Source organism: Miniopterus natalensis, chromosome 10 (assembly GCF_054644295.1).
Source record: "Miniopterus natalensis isolate mMinNat1 chromosome 10, mMinNat1.hap1, whole genome shotgun sequence".
In the NCBI taxonomy this organism is placed as follows: Eukaryota; Metazoa; Chordata; class Mammalia; order Chiroptera; family Miniopteridae; genus Miniopterus; species Miniopterus natalensis.
Window position 1 is genome coordinate 1,561,788 of NC_142090.1, and position 13,279 is coordinate 1,575,066.

A 13,279-nucleotide genomic window follows, 5' to 3' on the forward strand; every position below is an offset into this window, starting at 1 on the left:
TCCTGTCCTGTCCAGAGCCAACTACTGGGACCAGGAGACCACTGATGCAAAGAGTGATGTAATTAACTATATCAGTGCCAGTCTAGGTCAGAAAAGAGGGAAGGAAATAAAACTGACTCCAGAGTAAACCTCTCTAGGAAACATTATAAATACAATACATACTGTACTTTTGTACTAACAGGATGTAAAAAAGCTCATCGCGAAAATACAAGAAGAACACAGACTGACAAAATTAATTACGTTAACTAATAATTACCAATTGTTAATTAATTATATCAGTTAGTTATGAACCCGAAATACGTAAAGAACACTCTGCACAGGAACAGTATATGATCCTCCCAAACACAGAGCCCCTGCCAGAGCCAGACTGGAGTTGCCAGTTCAGAGCTGGGCTATCAGCCCAGGCCCCGGGCATTACGGCCACAGCTGAGGGGAGAAGAGATAGGACCCGCAAGGACAGAAATAAAAGTCAAAAGAAATGTGCACACCCCAACACTTAACAGAACTGCTTCCTTTCATATCACCTGAAATAAGCAAAATTATGAGCATGTTCTCTTAAAAGTAGTTCCTACCCACACACACCACACACACCGGCCGTTGGAAAATACTATTTATTCTAGTCCAGAGAGACACAAACGAGGCATTTATCCTCTGATAGTCGAAAGAAGTCAACATGCTATTGGAGGAATCATTGGATTAAATTCTAATGGGGATTTCAGACTTACTACCTAAGAATTAAAAAGAGCTAAAAAGCTACTCCAACGTTTGGCAGATAATCATTTTCATGTAAAAGTCCTCTGTTGTTTTTCTGTGTATTGTAAAATGATAAAGCATGGTTTTAGAATATAGCCTGACATAAAATGTCTTTTTTTCCACTGTAGAAAAAGCAAAAATTTAAGTAGATAAATTCTTTGACATGAAAGGTGTTGATTAGTTTGAAAGCTGTTCTTTGACGCGGAGCTGTGCCCCCACCTCCCCGCCCGCCAGGACCCTGAGCACACTTTGCCTTCACCAACCACAGCCCAGCCATGGTGGCCCCGGGAGAGGTCTATTCCCAACCTTGGCCTCATGCCCCCTCCTGTTTATAACTCAAGAAGAAAAGTGAGACACTGACAAAGTGTGCTTAAAACAAAGTGAAAAGCAAAAGGCCACAGACACTGGAAGCTGATTAATCCTTGAGGTCTCGTCTAAAGATACCAAATGCATAGAACAGTAAAATAATTTGATGGAATACAAACCATCTGCTAATCAACATTTCACAATGAATGGAGGTGAGAAAAAAACAGATTCAAGTAAAACAAAATTACAGGTCCTATTGAATACGGAATTTCCACTTCATATTATTCTATCAGAAATTTTAGTCCACAGGCATAGAAATAAAAGCAATTAACACTGTACCAAGTAAACAGCTCACAAGTTTCCCTCAAACAAGCACAGCTCAGGACGTGACACCACATGTGCCCTTCATGGTCCTGCGTGCACTGTCCTCCTCAAGGGCCTGAGGTGTATTACAAGCTGTGGTCTGTAAAGTCATCATTACGGGCTGGTTCCCCTTATTTCCTCAGTTTAGAGACAAACCACATGCACCAGGGAGCACTGTGACAGAGGACAAGGATTCCACAGACCATCCAGTACATGCTGCTGAATCCCCTGTCAGCATAGCAAGGAGAAACCCCCTTCTAGAAGGAAGCAGTATTCTACACTTGGCCTCCTGACAGGACAACCTTCTGCCACGGGCATGTGTCTGCCTCTGCTCAAGTACTGAACTTGTCCAACCTGCCCTAGAAAATGGCATGATTGCCTTAGGGAAAACGACCTAAAAGGGCCACTGTCACAAGGAGACAGAGAGGAGGTGTGCTCACCTCGGACAGACAGCAAGGGGAAGGCCACCACGGTCTCACTCTTGAACTCTGCTCATCCCACTGAATCTAAAGCTACACACAACAAATCACTTGCTTTGTGGTAAAGGAAATTTTATGTTTAAAAAACAAACTTGATAATTCTACCACAAAGTATCTACAAAAAGCAGCTAAAACTGAGGAAAGTCTAAGTAAAGGATCATCACGTGGGCTTCTACTGAGAGCCGGAGACAACTGAACACAGTCAGAAGGGCTGGTCCACGTAACTGTACAGAAGCGACTGGCCCTCCCTCTGCTCACACACCTGCTCTGGGAATCAGGACGCTCTACGTGAAGGACGCAGAGATTGAGAGGCACAGTGACCTTGTCAACTTACCCCGCCTGACAACTTAATCACCCTGACTTTGGAGCTGACGTGCGGCCCATCTCCGCCACCGCTGTTCACCCGGTGCATGACAGTTCTTTTGGCACCAGGCTTGGGGTCCGGGGGCCGGCCCTGGAGCGCCGTCACTCGGGCAGTCTGTGCTGGGGGCGGCTCATCCCCGTCCTCAGGCTGCGCCTGCATGACTTTGTGTCGCAAGTGCTTCAGGGGTCTCACCGGCTGCCCGGGGTACTGCATGTTAGCACCAGGTGGCACAAAGTTGGACGTTTTGGGCTGAAGATTTGAAAGAGCAACATCTTGGTTTTTCACAAGAAGTCTGTTTTTCACATTCGGTCGGACCTGGGCACCAGGGAAGGGTAGCAAGGGGTTTCCATTGGTGGGCAACGGCAACACCGGCTGCTCTTCCCGTTCTGCAGGGCCCGCAGGGGCACAGAGTTGCTGCTGCTGCTGCTGCTGCTGCTGCTGCGCCAGCCTCTCCAGCAGCTCCTTCTTCCTGGCTCCGGCCTGCTGCTGCCGGCGCATCTCCTTCTGCTTCAAGATCTCCTCCCGTAGGCGCTTCTGCTCTTCTATCTTTAGGCGATACAGCCTCGTTTCTTCATCTTCCTCAGGAAACTGGAACAGGGAGCACGCACAGTTTACTTAGTACTGCTACAAACTCAGAAAATGCAAAATTCCAAAACCTTTTCGTTCAAAAATTTGAAAGACACTTTAAGTATAACTCCTTCCTCTGGGGAGGGGGAAAAAATTACACAGCTAAAGCTAATTTGGAAAATCTTATCAGAATATTAAAAATGAAAGAATGTACATTTCTATTCATTTATAAGTTTGAAACCAATTAAACCATTCATTTAAGATATCAAAATATGTTTTGAATGGAAATGGTCACAACAGGGGCTGTGCTGTCACACAGGTTTTATCTGGCTCTTCTCTGACGAACCAACAAAAGGTGGGTGTAAATGACCTGAAAGGGCCTGATTAGAACTATTGATTTTTCGTACAGAATTTCAGCCTGATCTCACACTCATTTGTCACAGAATAATTGCTTGTAATGAACAGCACAAGTCAATCTCCCTGACCTTGAACTCATGCACTCTCCCCAGAATCAAAATGCTGCCAAAGGCAGTATTGGAATATTAATGGTATATAGGGAAAGTTTTAATATGCCGGCCCAAGCCATTCTGAAAGTCTACCCAAAAAATCTCGGAAAAGTATGGTAATTTTCATCAAAACCATGCAATGAGGAAAGTTCATTATAAGTTAAGCACATGTTAAAAATTGCAATAATTTTCTTTAAAAGCATCACAGATACACTCGATCACAGATGCTTCACAAAAGAATGTCATAAGACTTAATCTACTGAGAGGTCAGCCATTAACAAACAAACCTTAGGAATTAAGACCAATACGTAGCTGTACACTCCATGGGTGCCCCAGAGCCTGTGCCCTTGCCCTATAGGACAGCGTCAGGCCCTCACCAGGGCTCACTTGTCATTTCTGACCAAGTCGGTTATCTAACTGCAAAGTCTAGGACAGATGTGAAACAGCAAATCTGAAGGCGGATGAGGTGGACAGTGTTCAAAAAGTGCAGGGGACAGGGCACTCCGGGAGGGGCAAACAGCTGGGGAGCAGTGACAGGTCCAGAGTCCCACTGCCTCAGATGCAGGAGCAGTCGCTGAGATGTGTCCCCAAGCAACTGAGAAAGAATTAATGTATGTTCAAGAACACAGGTGGGAATACTTCTAAATGGGTTTGTCACTTATCGTATCATTATCGATTGGGTGAATCTAAGAAAATAAACTGCTAAACAAATACAATCTATTTTAAGAAGTAAAAAAATTTTACTCCTGGTCCATCCAATGTGCACAGAAAACTGAAAGCAAACAAATGAAGACACGACATACACATGGCCACTTGCATGCTCCCTTTCGTGCAGAACACCTGGCTGCTCTACGGAAGACAGATGCTGCAGAGCCTCTGAACCACCGGTATGGAAGAGATGGTGGAGAGTGGCAGGCAATGCCTAAAAGGCCACTCCTCATTTTATTTAGACTCTGTTGTTATAAAAGTGCATGTCACTTGATTTTTCTGAACCAAACCATTTATAATGAGTGGAGAGCTGACTATATGAACTAAAAGCAGGATAAAATTTTTAGCAAAGATTTCTTTTTATGAAGTGCCCCAATCCAGTCTATAAATCTACATTTTTTCATATATTGATTTTAAAACCAAAAGCCACCCTTCTTTTAGTAAGAGCTTATTAAATGTCAACCCAGTATTCTGACTTTGTATTGACACTTCTGATTAGTAACACATTCCAACTGCTGCCACAATTTATTAGCAGAAAATCTGACTACCCTCCAAATTTAACTGATTAAAAGATAAAACTGGTTTTTATATAACTAAGAAAACATGACTTGCCTATATTTTTATCAAAGGAAACTTTTCATGCCATTACTTTTATATTAGTTAATACATGATACTGATTACATTCTACATACATTTCATCAATACCATGTCCCAGGTACACATACCCAAAGGTTAAGGAAATAGAGGCTCATGAGAAGTGAAGGGACTTGCTCAGGGTCACGGGGCTGGCACTGGTGGGTCACCCCGAGGGCGCGATTCTCACCTATGCTGCACAGTTTGTATCTGCACTTCTGGTAAAGCCCAGGACTAAATCTCGACTGCACGGAAGCATGAGACAAGCACAGCCATGTCTTTTCCAGGAGACCAGTGGCCTCATAGGGCTTGTCCCAGATGCAGATTTTAGTCATATTTAACAAGAGCTACTTAAAAAGTCCATGAGCAAATCTGTACTAACACTGAATAGCCCCTACACAAAAATAGTCAAGTGCAAATAAGATCTCAAATCCAGAACCCGTCACATCCGACCTGCAGTTCTGCTCATTCACACATTACCCTGTTACCATCTGCAATAATATAACAAGTCAAAGTAACATCCCTTCAAAAAAACAAACTTATTTAAAGGCCAAAAGTAAAAGTGGTCCTATCTTCCAGTTGTGCACAGTGTAAAACAAGAAAGTCATAGAAGCATTAATGGGCCATACTGGAAACCAGCTCACCACAGCTCAGGGGCCAAATGTGGCAAAGCATGGACTGTTAGCAAGGTTTACTAGAACACCACCACTCCTACTGATGCGGGAACTGTCTACATTGCTTTTGTGCTAAAAATGCAGAGTTGAGCATTATGAGAGTTAGACTATCAAGACTGAAATTTTTATTATCTGGGCCCTTTAAGGACCTGTTTGCCAAGCCCCAATACATACAGTCTTTGTAGTGTACAACTATACCTGTGTAAGGACATAAACACCACCTAATATTGCAACCAGTGAGAATGAGGTGTATGTTATATGGACATGACCATGAGGTTAAAAGAAGGAACCAGTTGAGAGAAAGAAAGATTTGGTGAATACCTCAGAGGATCAGAGTGAACTAAGAGGTACAGGTGGAATATAAGGCTTCCTGTTTGAGGCCAAATATTACTTTTTAACAATAAGGTCCTACCTCTGGTTCTGCTTTTGCTTCTTCCTTAGGTTGACCCTGAGGGCTAACGGGCTTAGCCTTCACGTCTGTCTTCCCCTGTGCGTTTCTGGACCCCAGCCCAGGCCTCGAGGATGGTGATGTGCTGCCCGTCGGCTTTCCATGAACGCCAGGCGTGGATGCGCCACGACTGTTATTCAGCTCCATGACGTGCGACGGCGCTATTGGTAACTCACGCAAGTTACTGTTTCTGGGAGCAGTGGGTTGCAGCTGCTGCAGTGGCCGTTTGGTTACATTTTGAGAGGTTGTATTCTATCACAAGAAAGAAATTCAAGTTACAACAGGAAACGGAAGAAGGACCACAGAAAGGTACATTATTAGATACAGATATTTAAAAGCCACTCTAATTAGTGACTTCTCTTTCAGGGGCAGACACTTCTCCCATTGGTCAACCCTTTTTCATGATGAATGTTCCATGTTCAGTACAGAAGCACACCCTGCTGTTAAGGACCAGGACTGCGAAGGGGACAACACTGCTGACAGACACACAGGCTCCAAATTGTGGAACTCACACCAGGGGAGTGCAGGTGGAGCTTGAGTCTGGGGACAAAGGACTCTGTCTGCACAAGGAGTCGGCAGCAACACTTTTACTGGGTCCCATAAATTTACAGTGGACCAAACAGAGAATCGAGCATTAAGTCAGTGCCCTCCTTGGAGGAGAAAGATACCCAAGCGTTTTATCCAAGAGGAGACACTTGGTCATGTACATCCAACATCTGGGGGTTTACAGACGTGAGATGGCTGGGAGACTTCTGCTCTCAGATCACTCGCTGGGGTCAATAGGTAAGGACACAAGGTCAGGCATATGGTCTGCCACTGCTCTAACAAAATAAAACCCTACTTACAAACCATCGTCTTCCCAGATCTGGAAATCCTTTCTTACTTCTTATGCCATTTTAGTCTCATTGTTACTTTAAGAAAGATACAGGTACAAGAAAACTTCAGATTAAAAGTAGCTAAATGACATGCTTGAAGCTTGAGGTCACAAGGGACAATATAAAAGGAAAACCCAATTGTCACCTAGGAGCCTACAACTCTTACCTTTAGATTCTTTATAAAAAGGTCAGTTATTTACTGGAGAACGGGTGGTAACAGTGACTACCAACTTTTATTTTTAAAGCCATATGCTCCCCAGTTTCCTTCCATGACCAACCACACACACTGCTGACGGTCTCCAAGAGAGTAATCTCACAAGTCAATGCACAACTAAAAACAAGCTCCATGAAGGCAGGAAAGCTGCCCCTTTTGCTCACTGCTGTATTCCCAGGAACTAGAGTGCCTGGCAACGGGACATTCATTCCTGAATTCATTTACTTATTTACTCAGAGCCCGAGAAGGCAGCAATAATCTGTGCATCAAAAAGTAAGCCACTGGCAAAGAGAGAGTGACTATCCCCCGAAACTACTTCCTGAAGTTATGTGTCTGTTACCAGTATCATCACTACAGGAATATGCAGATACAGAAAAGCAAGAGGCTGAAGTAAACAACACAAGGAGAGTCTTTCAGGCACAAAAGAGATGCCATTAATTTCTATAGTCAAGAAAACCAGTGTCTGCAGCTGGTAGACGCTGGAGACAGGCGGACACTCACATGCCTCAGCCCCTGGCGCTGGGGGCACTGCATCCGACTGCTGTTCTGCTGAGGCTGCGCCGTCTGCATATGAGGCCTGAACTGGGGCTGCGACATGGGCATCAAAGGTGGCGGGGGGACAGACAGGTGGTGATGGTGCTGGTGCTGCTGCGGCTGGTGAGGAGGCTGGTGCTGCGGCTGGGGGGGCGGCGGGTGCTGCGGGGGAGGCTGCAGCGGGGGCTGCTGCTGAGGCTGCGGCGGGGGCTGGTGTGGAGGAGGAAGCGGGGGGTGCAGGGGCCCCTTCCATGCCAAAAGAAAGAGAAACAAGTTTATAAATGCATATACTAGTTACGTTCCTGTTCAGCCATTCCCTTAGAAACCCCAACACCAGAAAGAAACTTGAAGCAGTACAAATTTCATTTCTCATTTGTTGATGAAGATAGTATTATATTTGCCCTAAGTCCTTTTAATCCTAAAATTCCAAGGATTTGTCCTAAGGAAGTTACTAAAGGTGCAAACATGACCTCTAGGATGCTCCCTGCAGCACTCTAAGAACATGTGCAACACAGCGATGCCATAAATGCAGCCTGGGAGGCAGGTCTGTGTGAGTGACAGGTAGTCCCTGACACGAGAGGATCATAACCACAGGCTCACTGCAGAGAGGCATGCTGAGGACGGTGCTCTGGAGACTGAGAACCAGGAGCACTCAAACACTTCTGCAATAAAGATGTAGTCACCGTACATTTTTTTTTTAATAAAAAGAAAATCAGAGATGTAGAAGAGGGTCAAGGGGATATATATGGTACGGAAAGAGACTTGACTTGGGGTGGTGAACACACATATAAAAAAGAAAAACAAAAAAACCATTTATCCTATTCTAACATCCTATATAATCATTTTCCTCTTTCACTTCAAATACATACCCCCTATGTGTCCTAAACAGCTGAGTCAAGCTTACCAGCATCGTGTATTTTAACAGCAAGCTTCAAGTACAAACAGAAACGTGCTGGGTAAGGAGGCGCTCAGGCATCAAGGCCGCCCATGAGACAGCCCACCGGCAGAGGGCACTCAACTCATCCAACACAAGGAAGGGACAGCACACTTCCTCCCAGCAGAGCCTTCCCCTGCACATCGCAGGAACATCAGCTGACAGAGAACTTTATCCACTGTAAACCATTTATAACTTCCAGGATTGAGCAAAGGTATTATCAAAACACACCCTAACTGTACTAGCAGTACAGCCACTAATACAATGTAAAAATCTTAATAGTGAACTTTTTCATTTCCCAAAATCGACAATCACCTTTTCTCCTACGATTAGAGAGATAAACAGTATTTTCAAGAGATTGTCTGTTGTACACAGTACATTTAAGATTAATAGCTTATTCTTTAAATAACCTCCACATCCTAGCAGACCAGAATAAAAATGTGAAACCTTGTCTTCAAAAACACCGAACTCAGAACTACAGTAAACTCCCCTCCTCCACGAGGCCCAATGGCTCCAGGGCCCACCCACTCCTACCCTCCATGCCTACCTGCAGGTTAGGCTGTGCGTGCGCGGGCAGGAATGGCTGTCCAGGCCCCGGCAGGAAGGGCTGTCGAGGAGGAATGAAAGGCCGCGTGGCAGCAGACCCTGGCTGGCTAAAATGAAGCAGGCCCACGGGACCTGGAGGCTGCAGGGCGGGCCTCACGGGCCTCTCTCTGGGGAACACTGGCTGCTGTCCTTGCTGATTAAACGCTGGTCCAGGCTGAGTGAATGGTAAGGGACTGGGCGTGGGCACAGGGTGACTGCTGCTGAGAAGTGTAGGAGGGGGTGGCGGTGGCGGGGGGCTTCGCTGCTCCAGAAAGAGATGACTCGGGAAGCGTGGGTCACCTGAAACTGAAAGGCACCGGATGTCACCCTCTGTACAGAACCCGAGCTTCGTAGGAAAGTGGGTGGTGCACAGTCTTCCTATGGACAAAATCACACGTGGTGGCAGGGTGCGAATGCTTGGAAAGAATCCTAGCTTTTCCCTCTTCTCGATTTACTTCACTAGTCATTTTCTGTAACTGATTTCCTTTTCTGTATGAGATGTTCACATTTCAGATACCAGTCCTCTCTGATTTTAGTTAGCACTGGAAACAACAGGCAGAAGTGCTAGGGCACAAGAACTAGACACTCTTAGCAAAATCTCCTCGTGGGAGCTAAAGTCAGTTTAGAACAGAAGTGTGTTCACTCACATCACCCACCACAGCTTTGTTCCATTACTCTGCCCCGTCCTTTACCTCCTAAGAAGAAAGGGTCTCGCTCCTGGGGAGGGGGTGGTGCTCTCCACTGGTCCTGGAGAGGAAGCCGTGGGGGTTGGCTGAAATTGTTGGGAACAGGTCCAGGGGTGTGCTGTGGGAATTCTGGAGGGCCCTGAAGAACAACAGAGAAAGATGATGAAAGGCAGGAAAATAACCCATACAAGGTCCCAAGTTTTCCCCTGGAAACATCAAGTAACTAATCTCCCACAGCTCCTACTTCCCCAGTTTATAACTACGTTAACAAAGCAAGTGATTCTGCCATATGAAACAGTCAAACATCAAAATGCAGCATCTAAAAATTCCATGTTTTCATACGCCTACAGCACCACAAGACTTTTTAAGCTTACTGAAATCCACGCAATTATTGACCTTCTTGCCCATTCATCCGAAAGACAAAATGTCTCCTTTCCACGTTCCTGACATTTATCTTCTCAAATGTGCTACTCTTTGCTACCTTTTTAACACAACCATAAGCTACAGCTATGATATTGCTTTACTTCAAAAGAAGAAAAAGAAACAGAATTTAGACTGTAACAAAAATTAGCAATCTCTGACAAAACAGGAAAATGTGAAACACTTAAGAATCCACACTACTACAAAAGAAGTATCACACGGCTGGATCCCACTGGATAAAACACTCTAAACTCTTAAAGATTAACATTATTTAGTGGCTAAATGTTACCAGTAGAACTCTATAGATAAAACGAAAATTACTTCATTTTCAGTTGATCTTTGGAGAATTCAAAGATTTTTTTTAAAACAGGCATTTGCTTAAGAAAGCCTCACACTTTTGGAGGCATAGAAAGGCCTCACAATGTCTTACCTTCTCCAGAAAGAACTGCATATCACATCAAAATAAGTTTTATTTAATAACTCCTCATTCCTTGATACTCAGCCATTATTTCTCAACTTTTAAAACCACACTCCGTTCTCATAAAATTCTAATGCTGCTTCTGTCATTTTATTACTAATACAATCAGCTGTTCCCTCTAGATGTGACAACATTTCAAAACACTGAAAATGCTTTTGCGAACTACACGTGCCTTCCTTCTTACAGTACCCATGGCACTGTAAGAACATTGCAACATGAGCACTAGTATAAACACAAACACCTAAGACCCATGACATTATATGACATTAAAAGATTATGTTTAAACACAAATATTACACCTTTATAAAAACAGGTTATTAGGTATTCATTGAAACCCCTCAAGGTTAAATTCTTATCATCTTTGTTACTTTAGGTGAAATCTAGGAAATTCTCACCTTACCAAGGCCTGACCTTAGGGACTGTCACTTCTCACCTCTAGATTAAAGACATCCACTAAAATACTACCAAAGCAATAAATGTCAGAAACTGAGAAGTGTAAGACTTACAAGAGAATACAGAAGGTATGCAACCGTCTTACATTAGAAAGCTTCTCCACCCCTCACAAACGTATACATTTCCTCATGCTAATCTGGGACTTCACTGACGTAATGCTGTGACACAGATATCCCTCAATATTTAATGCTTTCACTACGGCAGCGCGATGCTAGGAAGAACGCTCTGACAGCATGGCTGCCGCACACTGTTGCTTATGTTCATGAGGACTTCCAGTGAACCTGCCTCCTTTCTGCCACGGCCACATTCTTTCTTCTTGTTTTTGTTTTGTTTCATTTTTATATATTTTTTTAATCCTCACCTGAGGATATTTTCTCCATTGCTTTTCAGAGAGAGTGGAAGTGAGAGAGAGAGATTTGATGTGAGAGGCACATCAAGTGGTTGCCTCCTGCACACAGAGATCGAGCCTGCAACCAAGATACACGCCCTTGGCCAGAACTGAACGTGGGACCCATCAGTCCATGGGCCGATGCTTTAGCCACTGAGCAAAACCAGCTAGGGCTTTCTTCTTGTTTTAAAAAGATTGTTATTTTGCCCCGGACGGTGTGGCTCTGTGATTAGAGTGTTGGCCTGTGCACCAAAGGGTCTCAGGTTTGATTCCTAGTCAAGGGCACACACCTGAGTTGCAGGTTCAATCCCCGCTCAGGTCAGGGCACCTAGGGGAGGCAGCCAATCCATGTGTGTCTCTCATGTCAGTGTCTCTCTCTCTCGTCCCCTCTCCTTCTCACCCCATCTAAAAATCAATGGAAAAAATATCCTCAGGTGAGGATTAATAAAACAAAAAAATTCTTATTTTTTGTTTGAAGTCAATGAAATAGGTACTGTGCATTTGACATGTATTTCACCAGGTAGCTTAGATAAAATATGTGTTATTAAAGGATTCTAAAATTCAGCATTACTATTCTATCTTTAATTTCATATACCTGTAATATTTGTGTTTTTTCTCACACATACACATATTTGAAAGCAGTTTAAAATCCATCTTCAAAATTTTCTGATAATAAATTAGCAACCAAGGTCCTGTTATTATTTCAAAAAATAAAATGTTTAAACCATTTTTCTTGGAATGGCGCTGAAAATAAAGTTAAAAACTGCCTGCACTCTGGTTGGCAGCAAGGTTTGACTGGTCACCCAGTCTCCACACATGCAATCTGATGACCAATCAGCAACCCTCATCCTCAAAAAACCCTCTTTCACTTAAGCAGCTGATCTGAACTATTTCCATGTATACATGACAGCTCCTCTTCTCGGAGAAGGGACACCAGGAGTTTCAAATAGGTAAGGGACAGGATAAGATTCATTAAAATAATTTACAGGGAGAAATGCAAAACCCACATATCACAAGCATGCTAGTGAGACACCTAGAAGGACAGCACCGCAGCCTGAAACAAGCTACTGATGTAAATGGTTGAAGAAATCACTGGAATTAAATCTGTTAAAATGAAAAACAGGTATTTTTATGAGGTTTTAGCTTACAAATTAGTAAAATATTAACACCTACCTGAAGACAAATGACAAAACATTTTCTACCTTTAAAGTGCGATAAATGATAGCTTTCCCCAAATACTTGATTGTGGCCACTTACAAACAGATGTGTGCTGGTCTGCACAGGAGATGGGTTAGGTGCGGTGGATCTCAGCAACGCAAGGGTGCCTTTGAAAAGCCCCCCAAAAGCCCCTCTCTACAGAAGTGGCCCATCAGCAGAGGAACTGCTGCTATGGGGACAGTCCAAGGGAACTGGCCTGGAGAGTCTCGGAGTCCAAGCCAACTCTTGGGGACAGCAAATTGAAAGACCACTCTATTACTACATCCGGTCAGATTTTTCATTCAAAAATAGGAATGGTGCACTGTGTTACAGCAGGCTGGAAGCATTAGGCTACTGGGTCTGTACCTGCATCGGTTACCACTACTGAATGAGCTGTGACTTTGCTCACAATCACAAGATGCGTGGAAGAGGGCCCTGGCTTTGTCCTGACGGGAAGCATGGCTTTCCTCTGTATTTACTACAAGACGCCCTGGGAGTTACTGCTGCTTCTCTTACCAGGCCCACAGGTAACTGGAACATACTTGGTTTCTCCTGAAATCCGTAGTTATTTATAAATTCCAGGATTGCATCTTACTGCCTCAAGTCTCGCCCTGCTGCTGAGGCTCTGAAGAGTACTGGTCATGCGGCTGCCCCCCAGGGCTCTTTATAACCTCCTCTGCCTTCCATTAGAGTTAATTCCCAGCCCTCCCCACG

The 13,279-nt window shown here is 44.2% G+C and overlaps 1 protein-coding gene across 1 annotated transcript in view; it reads right to left on the reverse strand.

The window, feature by feature from the left end:
• RBM33 (RNA binding motif protein 33) overlaps positions 1-13,279 on the reverse strand; it is an 83,829-nt gene that overhangs the window by 21,780 nt on the left and 48,770 nt on the right. Inside the window, exons 10-14 of the mRNA XM_087820905.1 lie at positions 9,636-9,768; positions 8,906-9,249; positions 7,392-7,670; positions 5,766-6,053; positions 2,236-2,853 (exon numbers count right to left, since the gene is read on the reverse strand). Of these exons, the coding sequence (XP_087677031.1) occupies positions 2,236-2,853; positions 5,766-6,053; positions 7,392-7,670; positions 8,906-9,249; positions 9,636-9,768 (1,662 nt within the window). The remainder of the gene's footprint in view (positions 1-2,235; positions 2,854-5,765; positions 6,054-7,391; positions 7,671-8,905; positions 9,250-9,635; positions 9,769-13,279) is intronic.